This window comes from Talpa europaea, assembly GCF_964194135.1.
Source record: "Talpa europaea genome assembly, chromosome: 11".
NCBI classification, from domain to species: domain Eukaryota; kingdom Metazoa; phylum Chordata; class Mammalia; order Eulipotyphla; family Talpidae; genus Talpa; species Talpa europaea.
In genome coordinates, this window is record NC_140078.1 from 9,728,503 (window position 1) to 9,742,565 (window position 14,063).

The 14,063-nt window shown below is 57.4% G+C and overlaps 4 protein-coding genes across 5 annotated transcripts; 2 read left to right on the forward strand and 2 right to left on the reverse strand.

Annotated features, from left to right (window-relative positions):
• Positions 1 to 107: 107 nt before the first annotated feature.
• On the reverse strand, positions 108 to 5,393 carry CTSA (cathepsin A; the record flags this gene model as incomplete). Of its 2 annotated transcripts, XM_084246802.1 has the most annotated exons (15): positions 108 to 191; positions 452 to 556; positions 737 to 826; positions 1,362 to 1,437; positions 2,121 to 2,260; positions 2,345 to 2,423; positions 2,503 to 2,594; positions 3,149 to 3,233; positions 3,543 to 3,634; positions 3,906 to 4,061; positions 4,291 to 4,377; positions 4,471 to 4,521; positions 4,713 to 4,824; positions 4,975 to 5,156; positions 5,340 to 5,393. In XM_084246802.1, the coding sequence occupies 15 exons, from the start codon at positions 5,391 to 5,393 to the stop codon at positions 108 to 110; spliced, it is 1,485 nt and encodes a 494-aa protein (XP_084102928.1). The 2 variants fall into 2 exon arrangements, with proteins under 2 accessions (XP_084102928.1, XP_084102929.1); XM_084246803.1 differs by lacking the exons at positions 4,471 to 4,521; positions 5,340 to 5,393.
• A 365-nt stretch (positions 5,394 to 5,758) lies between these two features.
• Positions 5,759 to 7,317, forward strand: NEURL2 (neuralized E3 ubiquitin protein ligase 2; the record flags this gene model as incomplete). The annotated part of the gene is made up of 2 exons (XM_084248042.1): positions 5,759 to 6,506; positions 7,202 to 7,317. 2 exons carry the CDS (start codon positions 5,759 to 5,761, stop codon positions 7,315 to 7,317), a joined length of 864 nt encoding a protein of 287 aa, XP_084104168.1.
• A 1,407-nt stretch (positions 7,318 to 8,724) lies between these two features.
• Positions 8,725 to 9,806, forward strand: SPATA25 (spermatogenesis associated 25; the record flags this gene model as incomplete). Its single annotated transcript, XM_084248341.1, has 2 exons — positions 8,725 to 8,779; positions 9,175 to 9,806. 2 exons carry the CDS (start codon positions 8,725 to 8,727, stop codon positions 9,804 to 9,806), a joined length of 687 nt encoding a protein of 228 aa, XP_084104467.1.
• Positions 9,807 to 10,969: 1,163 nt separating this feature from the next.
• On the reverse strand, positions 10,970 to 12,346 carry ZSWIM1 (zinc finger SWIM-type containing 1; the record flags this gene model as incomplete). Its single annotated transcript, XM_084246912.1, has 1 exon — positions 10,970 to 12,346. The coding sequence occupies exon 1, from the start codon at positions 12,338 to 12,340 to the stop codon at positions 10,970 to 10,972; it is 1,371 nt and encodes a 456-aa protein (XP_084103038.1). The 5' UTR covers positions 12,341 to 12,346.
• Between the last annotated feature and the right edge of the window lie 1,717 nt (positions 12,347 to 14,063).

Consider the following 14,063-nt stretch of genomic DNA (forward strand, 5'->3'; position numbering starts at 1 on the left):
GGCAGGGACCTGTCCTGCAGGGGTGTTTTGCATAAAGGAGGATCTCCTTTCTAGCAGGAGAGGCTGGGAGGGGCTGGGTCAGGCAGTGAGGGCTGGCCCCGAGGTCATCAGTATGGCTCCTTATTCAGGAAGCGGGAGAACATGGTGAGAGCAGCCTGGGGCTTGTCAGTGGGGACCATGTGGCCAGCGCCCTGGACAAAGGAGAAAGCTTTGTGAGATTCTGCCCCCAACAGGTAACCTCCCTTATATCCCCTGCCCCTTCATACTTCCCTCATGCCACTGAATCCCTCTAGCCGGTGACCTTTCTCCACCCCCAGCCCTCCATTCTTCCCATCACCCCCATAAAGCTTGCTCTTATAGAGCCAGATGGTAACTCAGCACACAAGGGAGCCAGGAGGAGGAGATGGATGGGTCCTGTCCATTAGCCCCAGCCAGCGCTCACCAGCCCTACCTTGATGGTGAGAAAAGCGATGTGGGAGAACTCTTTCACGAAGCCAGCAATCTGCTCCCCGCTGTCCCCGTAGTTCACTAACCAGGGCCGGCGCTGTACCTCCACCTGCCGCACCGGAAAGATTAGCAGCCTGCAGCGGCCCCGTGCTCTCACAGCAGCCAGCAGGACCCCAGGGGCTGGGAGCTCCTCAGATTAGCCCCTCTGTCCTCCAGATCCACAATGCCAGGCACGGCCACCCTAACCCACGCCTGGCCTCACCCCCGGGGGCTTGGATCCCTGCCTCACCTTCTGGTTGAGGGAATCCACAAACCACTCATCCCCCATGAAATTGCAGGCCATGTCCACATCTCCGTTGTATAGCAGGATCCGGTATTTCTAGAGTGGGAGGGGGAAGGTTCTGGACTAGCCCAGGCCACAGCTCATCCCTAATTCAAGCCCTGCCCTCAGGGAATTCAAGGGTTCAGGTAAATAACATGAACCAGGAAATCCTCGTGTACTCTGACTACTCACAAGCCTGGTGCTCTGCCAAATGCTTGTCCTCTGAAGGTAGATACTGTTATTTACCCCATTTAATGGATGGGAAGTCTCCTTGCCTTGGATCACACCACAAGAAAAAGCACTTGCACCCAGGCAATCTGACCTCAGCGCAGGCACTGATCACTGTGCTCTCTGGAACCCCCGCTGGCCCACTTGTGACAAAACCCTGCTAGCTCTTCTCGTTCCAAAGGTTCCTTGGCCAATGAGACCCCTCAGCCTCCTATAGCAGGGTTCGAATCCTGACCCTGCAACCTCGTGGCCTTGGGCAGGTGACCTCAGCTCTTGGAGTTCCAGTTATCCCTGTTCAGAGTGCCCCTGTGCTCTCCAGGGCCCCCGCCTTGCCAAGACGCTATGGCCTCCTGAGCTTGCTCACCTGTGTGCTGAGCAGCTTGAGGTACTGGGAGTTCATGCTTTGGTAGAGGCGGCGGTACTGTAAATTCACCAAGAAGCTGCAGAGCACGTGGGAGGCCCCGGGAAGGGGATGGGGAAAAAGTCAACAGATCAGATTCCCTGTACTATCCCAAACTCCAGCCTAGGCCCCAGATGGGCGGCATTCAGGCTCCTCTATGGGCACGCCACCACCCTGAGTCACCACTCAGAGGGGGGCTGGGACTGACAGGAATTTAGAAGTCATCAACCCACCCCCATTTAGAAGCGTATAGAGACACTGGTTGTTATAGTGACTGGAATGCGACTGGCCTTGAGCACTCTGGGGCCAGCAGATGTGACAGCCACAGCGTGTGACATAGGGCGGGGTATGGCACTGACCAGTCATCCGAGCTGACCTGCCGTGCCAGCTGGACTTAAGGGCTCACATAAGGAGTCTCTCACTCAGGAAATCCAGGGAGGTACTGGAATCATGTGGGAACAGGCAAGGCTGAGGGTGGGGGCGTCAATTTACTAAAATGCCATGAAAGTCACCACTCTTTCAACAACTGTGTGGTCACGTGACTGAACTGGCTGGACCTCGATCAGCTCCAGAGCCTGGGATGTGAACCTCTGTGTTTCCTGTCATCCACTGCGTGCCCCCGGTGCCCTCACTGAGAAACCCTCGCCAAAGGATCCCTGGGCACTTCTGATGCCCACCAGCCCCAGCCATCTGCCACCCCCCATGAGCACCCCAGAACCTCACTTGCACATGTCCCAGTGGGGTAGCTGCTCGGGGATGTGGAGGGCCTTCCGCACGTAGGGGTTGTTGAGGTAGGTGGAGGCGGCTGTGGTGTTGGTGCAGGGGGGGTCCAGGCGCACTTTCTCTCCAGAACGCAGCAGGGCCTGGGAGGGGGGCACAGACAGTGGGTCAGGGTCTTCACTCCTCTGGCCACCCCGCCCCGGGAGCAGGTGCATGCCCCTGCGCACCTTGTGTAACGTCCGCTTGAGCGGCAGGCGGGTGAAGAGGTTGCCCAGATCCTGGATCACGACAGTGTCCTTCTTGTAGCTGCAAGTCAAGTGGGAGGCGGGTATCTGAGCCTCCAGGCGGGGCTGCAGTGGCCCCAGGGACCCAGGGCAGGACCTACCTCACATCACCAGGCACTCCCCCAGCACATGGGGCGTAGAGGTTGTAGATGTTGAGGCCAGAGTTGCCAACGATGCGGGACACTTCCTGAAGCTGCAATGACACGCCCAGCCAAGCTTTACGGTAGCCTGGCCTCCGCACCCCGCCGATTTGCACCAGGATTCACGCTCTCATGCTTCACCCTTTGTCATCACCCCAAGCCAACTTCCGCAAGTAGGGAAACTACGGCTCAGCAGAAGGCGTCTGCCAGACCTGCGCCTAAATCCTAACGCCACCATTTCCTAGCACTGTGACGTTGGCATTCGCAGCCTGTTTCCTCACCTGGAAAGTGTGGGCAACACCATCTCCCTTGGAGGAGAATCTTGGAGATTAATCTATGTGTACATAGTTCAGTGGGGTGCCTGGCACACTGTGGGTGTTTGAAAAATGTGAAGTCCTGTACCAAACCCTGTCATAGGATTTGCCCAGAAAGTCACAGGAAGTGGCAGTGGAGACACCTCAACAGACACGTCCTGGAGGACACCATACTGAAAGGTGCAGGACAGGACAGCAGTGGGCATGGGTCTGGGGTCCCTGTGGAGGGGATGTGGTCCTATTCTCAGGGCTGGGGGTGTCAGGGCTGGTGCGTGATGGGGGCAGAACCTCACATTGGTCACACACTCTGGGTCTTTGTTGTCATAGAAGTTACACTTGTTTTGGGAGCAGCAGTGGTCCTGGAGGGAAGACCAGAGCCTGTAGGAGGTCAGAATGAAAGTGCTTAGGCCCATGGTGGGTGGAGAGAACCCATCTGCCCCCTCCAATCTCCCATCAGGCCAGTCTGACCCCAGGGGATGGGGAAATGTGTCACAGCAGATGGAATCTATGCCACCAGCTGTCTTACTTCCTCACCTCAGTCCTGATCTCTATCCCTCAGCCTCTCCGCACCAAAGCCTTCCAGGGACCCCAGCCCCCACCCCCCCCCTTGTGCTCATAAACCAGGTGCCTAGAGGACAGGCCTGACCCGCCCTGCCCTGGAGATTGCCCAACTGCCCCCTCCCATACCTGTTCCCCAGAAGACCATGGTAGTAGGCGAAGTAGACCAGGGAGTTGTCGTTCTGCTCATAGGAAGATAGTCCATTGCCCACAGCCAGTCCCTGTAAAATACCCACGGTGTTCAGCTCATCCAGAAGGCGAGAAGGAGCCTCCCTTGACCTACACCCAGACCTGCAGCCATCTGGAAGTTGAAACCCAAGTTGGCAACTTGACAGGTGAACTTCCTGCCACAGGAGGCACATCAACAGACAGACCAGCTAGTGCCAGGGAGGTGATAAAGGCAGGGGGGTGGGGGCATGACCCGTTCGAGCTCGATAACCACAAGGCTGAGGCCACAAGTTGCCCCCCTTCTCCCCTGCAGCTGCCCTGCACCTGAAGGTTCATGCTAGGGTCCTCCATGACCAACACAGCCAGGGTAGGGATATAGATGCCAGCATAGCTCTCTCCCGTCAGGAAAAGCTCGTTGTCCTTGTACTCGGGGAAGAGGCGGAAGAAATCTTGAAGGGCCTCAAAATTGCTCTGGGCCACCTGGGTTCAGTAGGATGGAGGGAATCAGGAGACTGGCATTTGAGCTAGAAAGAATCCCAGAGATAATGACACCAACCCACCCTGTTGGCACAGAGGAAGTGACTTGGCCAAGACCACAACACGTAGCACGTAACAGTCAAACCCAGACTCCAAGAGAGGCTCTTTCTCACATCGTGCCAACTCTACAGATCTGGGGAGGGTGCGGCACGTGGGCAGACACCAGACTCACCTCGGTGTCATTGGTCGCATAAAACTTGTCAGTGGAGTAGGAGAAGCCCACCCCGGCTGGGGACTCAAGGTACAGCACGTTGGCAATCTGGAGTGGAGGAGGCAAGGAGTTGAAGAGGGCCCCCCCCCCACCTCATCCCAGTGCCCAGACACCCTACAGGACCCACAGCCCTGGCTATACCAGGTTCCAAGAATAGGGGTTGTACTCCAGGGTGACACCGTCTGGCTGGATCTGAGGAGGAAAGAAAAGGCTCAGTAAGTCCCAAGAGCCCCACACGCTGGGTACTTTCCGCTAACCCCGGGGTGGAGGAGGTGGTCCAGATGAAGTGCCTGAGGTCTAGGAAAAGAAAACCCTGGGGAACACTCCCGAGGTCCTCCTTGTCTCTCTCTGGGGCCAGGAGGAAGGAGCTGCTTTCCACTCACCAGGAAGGGGCCATGCTCTGTGAGGAAGCCGTCCAGGGAGCTGCAGCCCGGCCCCCCGTTCAGCCAGAGCACCAAAGGGCTCTTCTTGGGATCCTTCTGGGACTCCACGAACCTGGGAAGGGAGTCAGGGCAGAGTGGGTGCCAGTGGAGGGCTCCCTGTTCTCAGGCTCCCCTCAGGGGACTTCACGCACATCGTCTCCCTGGTGGACATCGCCTCCACCCCACCCCACCCCGCCCCGGGGGTCCCCAAACCCGCTCGGACCAGTAGTGGAGGCGCTTGGAGCCGGAGCCCTTGAGGTAGCCGGAGTACTGGCGGAAAGCCGGCTGCTTGGCCAGCCCGGGCAGGCACTGGACCTCGTCCTGGTCGGGGGCCGCCTGGCCTCGGGGCGCCCCGGACAGCAGCAGCAGCAGGAGGAAAGGCGGCGACAGCGCGGCTCGGACCATCTGCGGAAGGAAGCCGGGGCTGCTGTTTACGCCGCGCTCGCTCGCTCGGCGCTCGGGTGCAGCCGCCGCGGGAGCGCATCGGGGGGCCCCGGGCGAGGGGAGCCGCGCCTCGCGGGCCCACCCGCCGAGCCTTCTCCGCGGCCAGGGCTCCGGGACCCCTTCCAGCCTCCGGCGTCTCCTCACCTCGGCTCCCCCGCGTCCTTGCTCTCCAGGAGGCGCCGGGCGGCTGGAAGTCATGTGTGCCCGGAGTCACGTGGGCTCCGGGGTCACGTGACGGGCGGGTTCCGGGCCCCTGGGACACAGCCAGCCGGGCGGGGAGGGCGGGGAGGGCCGGGCGGGGGTGGGGCTGGCCACGCGGGGTCGGGGTCCGCGGGGCTGGCCGGCCGCACCCCGGGCGCCCGCGCTCAGCTGACCCGCGTGGCCCGCCGGGCGCCCCGGGCGCGCAGTGCCCGGCCGGCGGGCTGAGCCGGCGCTAGGACCCCCGGGCGGAGCGCAGGGACGGGAGTGGGGGGAGCAGTACCTTACATGGTGCCCCGCGGCTGCCATCTGAGCCCCACGCCCGAAATAGCCCCGGCTCCAGCCGGCGGGCTCATGGCCGGGAGATGGCCGCTGTCTTCGAGCCCGGGGAACTGGGGGCGCCCTGGGGGCCTGCGAGCTCCGCGCCCCCTCCCACCCGCTTCCACAGGGTGCACGGCGCCAACATCCGCGTGGACCCCTCCGGGACGCGGGCCACGCGCGTCGAGAGCTTCGCCCACGGCGTGTGCTTCAGTCGCGAACCGCTGGCCCCGGGCCAGGTGTTCCTGGTCGAGATCGAAGAGAAAGAGCTGGGCTGGTGCGGACACCTGCGCCTCGGCCTGACCGCCCTGGACCCCGCGGGGCTGGCTGCGGTGCCCGAGTTTTCCATGCCCGACCTGGTCAGCCTCGGCCACACCTGGGTCTTCGCTATCACCCGCCATCATAACCGCGTGCCCCGGGAGGGCAGGCCAGAGGCCGAGGGAGCGGCAGCGGCCCCCAGCCGCCCGCCAACCCTCCTGGTGGAGCCGTATCTGTGCATCGAGCAGTTTCGAATTCCCCGCGATCGCCTGGTGGGCCGCAGCCGGCCAGGCCTCTACAGCCACCTGTTGGACCAGCTCTATGAGCTGAACGTGCTGCCTCCCACTGCGCGCCGCAGCCGCCTGGGCGTTCTCTTCTGCCCGCGCCCAGATGGCACTGCAGACATGCACATCGTCATCAACGGGGAGGACATGGGCCCCAGCGCCCGGGGGCTGCCGGTCACGCAGCCCCTCTACGCAGTGGTGGACGTGTTTGCCTCCACCAAGAGCGTGCGCCTGGTGCAGCTGGAGTATGGCTGTAGGTATCCAGCCCCCGCCCACAGTGGGGAAAGGAAACTGCTAGAACTCCCTAGCCAGCTCTGTTGGCATTAGTTTAGAACGTGGGACTCTAACGCTAAATTCAACATTTGCTTGTGACCTTGGGCAAGTCAATTCCTGGTTCTGGGCCTCAGTTTACCCATTCTAGATGTGATTGATTAGGGTACCCTGTAAGCTTTGACAATATTTCCTGTAGTGACCAAGAGCAGGCGTACTAGACTGATTGGCCTCTTGCAAATTGTGTGTTCTTTTGTTAACCAAACACCCGTAGATTTGGCACGCCAATTTAAAGGCAGCACGGACCCCAAATGGAAGGCTTCTTAATCCTGAGGTCTCATTCAGTATAGCCCTCTTAAGCTCTTTATTTATATCTCTGATCACACTTTATGAATTATGTGAACCTGCTCTGTGTCAGGCCTGGAGACTACCAGCTAAATCAGCCTCTACCACAGCCCAGAACCTGCTGAGTGAGAGGGAAGGGAGCGCGCTAAGTGTCGTAACAGAAACAGGGCTGATGTGTTGTGAAAGAGGAGCTTATCTCAGTCACCTGAGTGGCATGTGAAGCGGGGTGGGACTGGAGAGCAAAAGCTGCTTGCCCAGATTGACCCAAAGGGGAGACCAAGGCCTCAGACCCACCCTCAGTTCAGCTTGCCTCTGACGGCCTTCTCTCCACAGTGCCATCCCTGCAGACGCTGTGCCGCCTGGTCATCCAGCGGAGTGTGGTGCACCGCTTGGCCATTGATGGCCTCCACCTGCCCAAAGGACTTAAGGATTTCTGCAAGTATGAGTGAAGACCTGTGGCCCCCTGAGCAGGACCACAGTGTCCTCCTGAGCGTCGTGGCCCCCAAACTGGTTAGTCAGAAGTTGGCCACACTGCTGCCAGCCAGGACTAGAAATAAACTCAGCCAGTGCGGACACTGATAGTGGAGGGTCTCCTGGCCCCTGAAGCCCAAGAGGGGCACTTCTTTTAGAATCATCGTGGGTTGGCAGGTAGCAGCAAAAAAGAAAGCATTTTAGACATCAGCCAAATCAGTGTTTCCAAGCCTGACTGAGCATTTGTTATCTAGGACACAAAGAATGCTGAGCCCCTAGAGAGAATCTCCAGAGATTCTCACTTGATTTGCCAGAGGGTAACACACATTTTTCCCCCTGAAAACGCCCGTGGAGATTCTAATGTACAGCCAGATTTGAGAAACATTTCCCTGAGCTTTGACACATATTAAAACCACTTTAGGGGGCCTCCCTGGTGGCGCAAGGGATTAAGACACAACCTAAGAGCTCCCCACATGGCGCAGCAGACCTCTCCTGATTCGCCCGCTGCTCCCCTCAGCAGTGTACTTTGGTCAATCTGCCTGTTCTGCTCTCTACTCTGTCTCCGGTGAATCTTCTCACCCCCACATCTCTGGCCTGTACCCCAGTTCTTGATGCATAAATAAATAAATCTTAAAAAATAAAAAGCACTTGAGGAATGTTGATAAAGACTGATAGATGGGAGTGTTACAGTTCTTTTAAGAATTTGTCTAGCAGGTTTTCTGGTCCTCACAGGAAGACCCAATTAAAAAAAAGGAAAAAAAAAAAAAGACTGATAGATGGGTCTGACCCTGGGATTCTGATTTAATTGGCATGGGATGAGGTGAGGCATTCATTGGGATTTCTAAAAGCTTCCAAGAGATTCTAATATGCAGTCTGGACTGAGAACTAGTGCCCGAGACCAATGGTTTTACTTCTTTGATGAGAAACTGAAGTCCAGAGCTGGGACTAAGTGAATGGATGGTCGGATGGACGGAGTGCAGCATATTCCTTCTCGCACATCACAGGGCACAAAGCATGAGATGCCTTTATTGGCATTTCCCATTAGTTGCCTCCATACATATGATCTCATTTTGTCCTCACCACTCCTGGTGAGGTAGTGGGAAGTCATCACCCCCACTTCACAAATGAGGATATGAAGGAACAAAACTGTCCAGGGACTTGTTCAAAGTAAAGGTAAGAACTTAGAACCCCAGTTTCCAGCCCAGTGCTCTTTGTCCTACCCCACCCCATTGTCATATGCAGGTTCTAGAATGAACGGGACAATGCTGTCAAGTAGATTCCAGGTGTAAAGAGAAGGGACTGTGAGGCAATGTTCTAGAAGAGTGGAGCCCACAGGGCAGGAGGCAGAAGACTATTCCCTCACAAACAGGGGCTTGGGTGCAGCCATGTCCTACTTCATGGCTCCACAAACTCATCTAGCCCTTCTGCCTTCCCACCAAGGTGAGAGAGGGGCTCCTGGAAGTGGGGGGTAGGGTGGTGGTATGACCTCCCCTGAGGAGCTGCTGTTTGGCTCGGGGGAGGTAGAGGTTCTGCTGGGTATTTTGGGAGCTGGGCCTGCAGTCAGTTCTCAGAGAGGAAAAGTCATTCCAGAATCCCTCCGATAGCTACCCACTTGCTTGCTCACTCATTCCACAAACATCTCTCTACCACCTACTCAGCGTTGGGGAATGCGGGGGTGTGGGTATGAGTAAAACTTAGTTTCCAACCGCTAGACAGTCCTCTCGGGGTGATCTTAATTGCTCCTGTCCCTACACTCTGTTCCTATGCCCTGCCCCTCAGGGCTACCTGCTACAAGAGACCAAGAATAACATTCCATCTCATTCCTGTCTCTGCAGGTGGGGCTGCTTCTCCAGGCTCGTCCCTTGGGCTCTATAGTCCTGTAGAGCCAGTGGTGGTGGCCTCTGGTGGACTAGGCCCACTGAGCCAGAAAGCTGAGCAGGTGGCATCTGCTAACCAGGCCTGGGGCCCCGCCTTGGCAGTGCCAGAAGCCAGGGGCCGCCCTGGGGGGGCTAGCTGGGAGACACTGCGGCAGAAGGAGTACGGCCGATACTGCCACAAATTCCCCAACGCGAGGCAGCCGGAGAGCCTGGGCTGGGAGGATGGCTGCTCCAGAAACAGAACTCCCCACCTGGGTGGCCCCAGCAGGCCTGGGCCCCTGCTGCTGTGTGGGCTGTCACCAGGGGTCCTGCCGATGCCCTCTGAGGCAGGGGGGAAGGAGGCCAGCTCCCAACCTGACATCTGCATCCTAACCCTGGCCATGATGATCGCTGGCATCCCCACCGTGCCCGTCCCAGGCCTGCGGGAAGAGGACCTGATCCGGGCAGCTCAAGCTTTCATGATGGCCCATCCGGAGCCAGAGGGGGCTGTGGAAGGGGCACAGTGGGAGCAGGCGCATGCACACACAGCCTCTGGGCAGATGCCCCTAGCAAGGTCCAGGAGGGGCGAGCCTCCTGGCTCCTGCTTGTAGCTGGATGAAATAGCACCAGACCATAGGGTGGCTTCTCTGTATTGTTTTTGGGCAGACAGGGTTGGGGTGCAGGGAGGGGACAGGGTGGTTATTTCAGCCACTGCCATGAACGCCAATTCTTCATCAGGGCCCAGACTCCAGGAAGTTTCTCCAGATCCACTAGGCCAAGAGATTGGTCTGGCTTGAGTCGTTAAGAGCACCTGAGGCAGGGAGCACTTCCTGTAGAGTGGAGGCATCTTTTGCATTGTTTAGGGACAAGATCAAAATTTCTCCTACTGAGCCTTAAGCAATGTAAATTTTTCTCTTGTCCTCCATTTCCCAGGCTGCTGAGGGCAGGCGATGGGCCCGTGGGCACAGAAGGAAAAGTAACACTTACATGAGCTCTCACAGGGCATGCAGCCACCACACACTGTTCTCCTTTAATCTTACCAACGCTGGGGGCGGGGTCCCCCTCCTCACAGATGGCCAAATTGAGGCTTAGAGAGGTGATTTGTCTCAAGTCAAGCCCCATAGCTAGTAAAAGGCAGAACTGCTTCAAAAATCAGGTCGGGAAAGAATCAGGATTCGTGGGTGGCGTGAGCCGCCAAAGCCTTTATTCTGTCCACAAAAGAAACTGGACAAGTGCTGGAATAGGCAACATTCAACTTTAATGATGTCAAGAAGGGGTGCAGGAAGGGCTGGGGGCCTGACTGCATTATCTCTCCTGAGGGGTCTCTCCCACTGCGGGAAGCCTCCCAGGCCAGCTCACTTGCATGAGAGAGGTCAGGTGAGTTATCTCCTGACTGGGGAAGCCTGGCAGGCCTCATTTCACCCAGTGTCTTATCACTTATCTTAGAGCAGAGGTCAGTTTGACTTTTTGTAAGGCCCTTGAGCTAATAATGGTTTTTCCCTTTGGAGAGGTTGTCAACAACCACGACCACCCCCCAAGAATATACAACAGACTGTACTTGAGGTCAGCAAAGTCCAAAATATTTTTACTCCCAGACCCTTTACAGGGAAGCTTTGCCGACTCCTTGTTTTGGGAACTAGACACATTTTAGGTGGGCTGCGGAAGAGCCTCATCTTTCTTCCCTGGAAGGCGGGCCCGTGGAAGTGTAACAGTGTGAGTATGTGGGGTGGATGCGAGTGTGTGCATGTGTACACGCCTCTGGACGGTGAGGTGATCAGAGTTGGACCTGCTCATAAGGGCCAATCCAGCTGTCAGCCAGTTCCCGCAGGGTGCTGTAGCGCCGTTCAAACTCCTCCTGGCTGCAGTGCTGCAAGAGCTGCCCCACCTCCTCAGTGAGCAGAGCCACTGTCAAATGCTTATCCAGGGTCTCACTCCACTTGCTGCCCAGGATGTCGTCTAGACTGGCGGCGCAGCCTGCTGTCCACTGAGCTGGCAGCATGTCAGGCTGGAGCACCTGGCGGCGGGCACTGAGCATGGCTAGGATGTGGCGGCAGGGCAGGTGGAAGGCCTGGTTAAAGTAGCAGCTGCAGCTGGCAGGGGGCTGGGGCTGCACCCTGTGGGTGTCCTCTAGGATCTGTATGTTTACCTTCTCTGAGCCAGAGCCAATGAGGTGCATGGATTTCTGGACCACAGCAAGTTCACCCAGGCAAAGCTGGGCTGCCGGCCCCGTACAGATGGCATTGAGGGAGTGCTGGATACGGGCTTCTACCAACTGCTCCACTTTGGGGTTTTCAGGGCTGATGTCCAAGGGAGCATGACTGTTCTGGGGACTCAAGCCCAGGCTGAAACTTGCCTTGTCTCCAGAGTGCTGCTGCATGTATCGAAGCAGAGAGGTCATGCCTTGCTCCACGGATGGGCTGGTGCCAAAGAACTGGCTAAGCATGCAGGTGGTGACCTCCAAGCCCTGGAAGTAGCGGCTGCTCTCAGCTCGGCTTCTCCAGCGGTGGGCCAGCCAGATGCGGTCATTGAGCAGCCAGTGCGAGTGCAGCTCTGGCAGCTGGGCTGGGGGAACGCAGTTGCTCAGAAGTGTATATAACTTCCTCAGATTGCCTGCCGTGGCAGAGCACATTGTGCTCTGCAGGGAGGTCAGCAGCACCCTCTCCACAGGCTGTTCGAGGGACAGCTGGTAGAACTTGCCCTGGAGGAACTTACAAATGTGGAAGGCTGACGGCAGGACTTCCGCTGCGGGGAACTCCATAGCTAAGGTGGGGAGGGGGAGGAAATGGGGATCCACCAGGATGGTACAGACTCTCTCCCAGGCTGGATTAAACTTCTTGAACACCTGGAACATCTGGGCCAGGCCTTCGGCATCCTCCTTGGCAGGAATGGCAAAGTAGACTGCCCTGGCAAGATGCCCCTCCAGCTGCACCCGAGGTCCATCTACCAGGAAGGTATATAACACCTTGCCTCTTGGGTTATAGGTCCGGTGGATAAACAAGATTTCAGGGAAATGGGCGAAGATGCCCTGCATAAAGCAGCTCTGGTAGTTGAGGGTATCTAACTGGGCAGTCTTGCTAACCTGGTACAGCAGCAGAGACGGGTTTGGGTCCTCAATCAGGAGCTCATTCAGCATTGTCAGGGCCATGGGGGAGATGGGCGATGTCTAGATTCTGGGGTCACAACACCTTGTCTGAGAGCCTGCTCCTCAGGTGGCACAAGGGCTCAAGCTCCAACTAAGTCGAGGCTTGAGGCTGGACGGCAGTTCTCAGATCTTGCTCCAAAGATGGGCCTACGGAGAAAAACATGGGTTTAAGGGGCCTCCCTGGTGGCGCAGCGGTTGAGCGCTGGGTTGCGAAGCTGCCCGCGGCCTCTGGGGCGCCGGTTCGATCCCCGGCTGCTCCCCGGCCACCGGAGGAGGGTCCCACATGGCGCGCAGACCTCTCCTGCCGCCCGCTGCTCCCCTCAGCAGTGTGCTTCGGTCCCTCTGCCTGCTCTGCTCCCCGCTCTGGCTCTGGTGAATTCTCTCACCCTCCCGCGCTTCTGACTGTACCCAGTGCTTGTATAAACAAAAAAACAAACAAATAAAAACATGCCTCTATAAAAAAAAAATTATTAAAAAAAAAAAAAAAAAAAAACATGGGTTTAAGGAAACAGTAGGGGATCAGTTTTTCAAGTCTGGACCCTGGTAATTATTACTATGTATCCGCACTGTTTTGGGGGAGATACACAATAAACAGGTAAACAAATTACTAGGATATGGCAGATAATGAAGGTCACAAAGACCCAACACTGGGTGACAAGTAGAGAGTAAACTGAGAGAGGAATACTTTAGCTTGAGAGGCTAGGAAAACCCCCTGGGGGAAGGGAGGAACACGCTGGTGTTGAGACCTGATAAGAGGCCAGTGATGGAAATTTGGTTCCAGGACTTTTAAAGGGGCGTGAAGGTCAAAGTGGCAAATGGTCTTTTTTAAAAAATTGTATTTCAAATATTTGATTAGCACTTTATATCTACAAGTCACTTCCAGGCACCCCTTCTTTCATTGGGTCTTGGTATGTACCAGAGAACTGCCACCCGTGCAGCTGCCCAAACGAGCTGTGTGATCTTGGGCAAGTCAGTGACTCTGTGCCTCAATCCTATCACCCACAAAACGGGCTACCAAATGCACACAAGTTCTTTTGCCTCTCCATAAATTCCTCTATTGCAATACCCTGTTCGAGTGTTTCCTCTACTTGGCCCCAAACTGGGTGACTGTCCCCATTTTACAGATGAGAAACTGAGGCTCAGAAAGGTCAGGTGACTTGCCCACCACTGCCCTGTAAGTAGTTGGAAGCCGAGTCTTTGTCTTGGGATGCTGGCCGCCCTCCACGGTACCTGAGGTCCAAAATGCAGGGCCAGAGGGGACCCGGCTTCTGACCTCTCACCGGGCACCTGGCGGGGAGCAGGGGCGTCCCCCACCCCGCGGGGAGGGCGGCCTGGGCCAGCAGAGAAAGGGACCGCCCGCCCCTTCGGGAGCTGTCATGGCCGACCACGGGCGGCAGTGGCTTCACACCTCCACCCCTTCGGAAATCACTCACCCAAGGCTTGGCTCCGTCGCCATTTCTCCCCATTTGACCCTGCCTCTGCCTCTGCCTGACCTCAAGGCTCACCAACCACAGCGCCAGCTTCGGGGTGACTCGAGCCAATGGCCTGAAGAGTTCGCGGACGGGCTTTGGAGCCGCCGGCCAATCGCGGCCTGGCGACTCCTGGGCGGGCGCTGTTACCAAGGTTACCAGGGGCTCGGCCGGCAGCGGCCAATGACGGCCCGAGGACACTCGCGCCGGCAGCGCCTGGAAGCCCCGAGGTTGGAACTCTGGAGCCACCCAGCTGT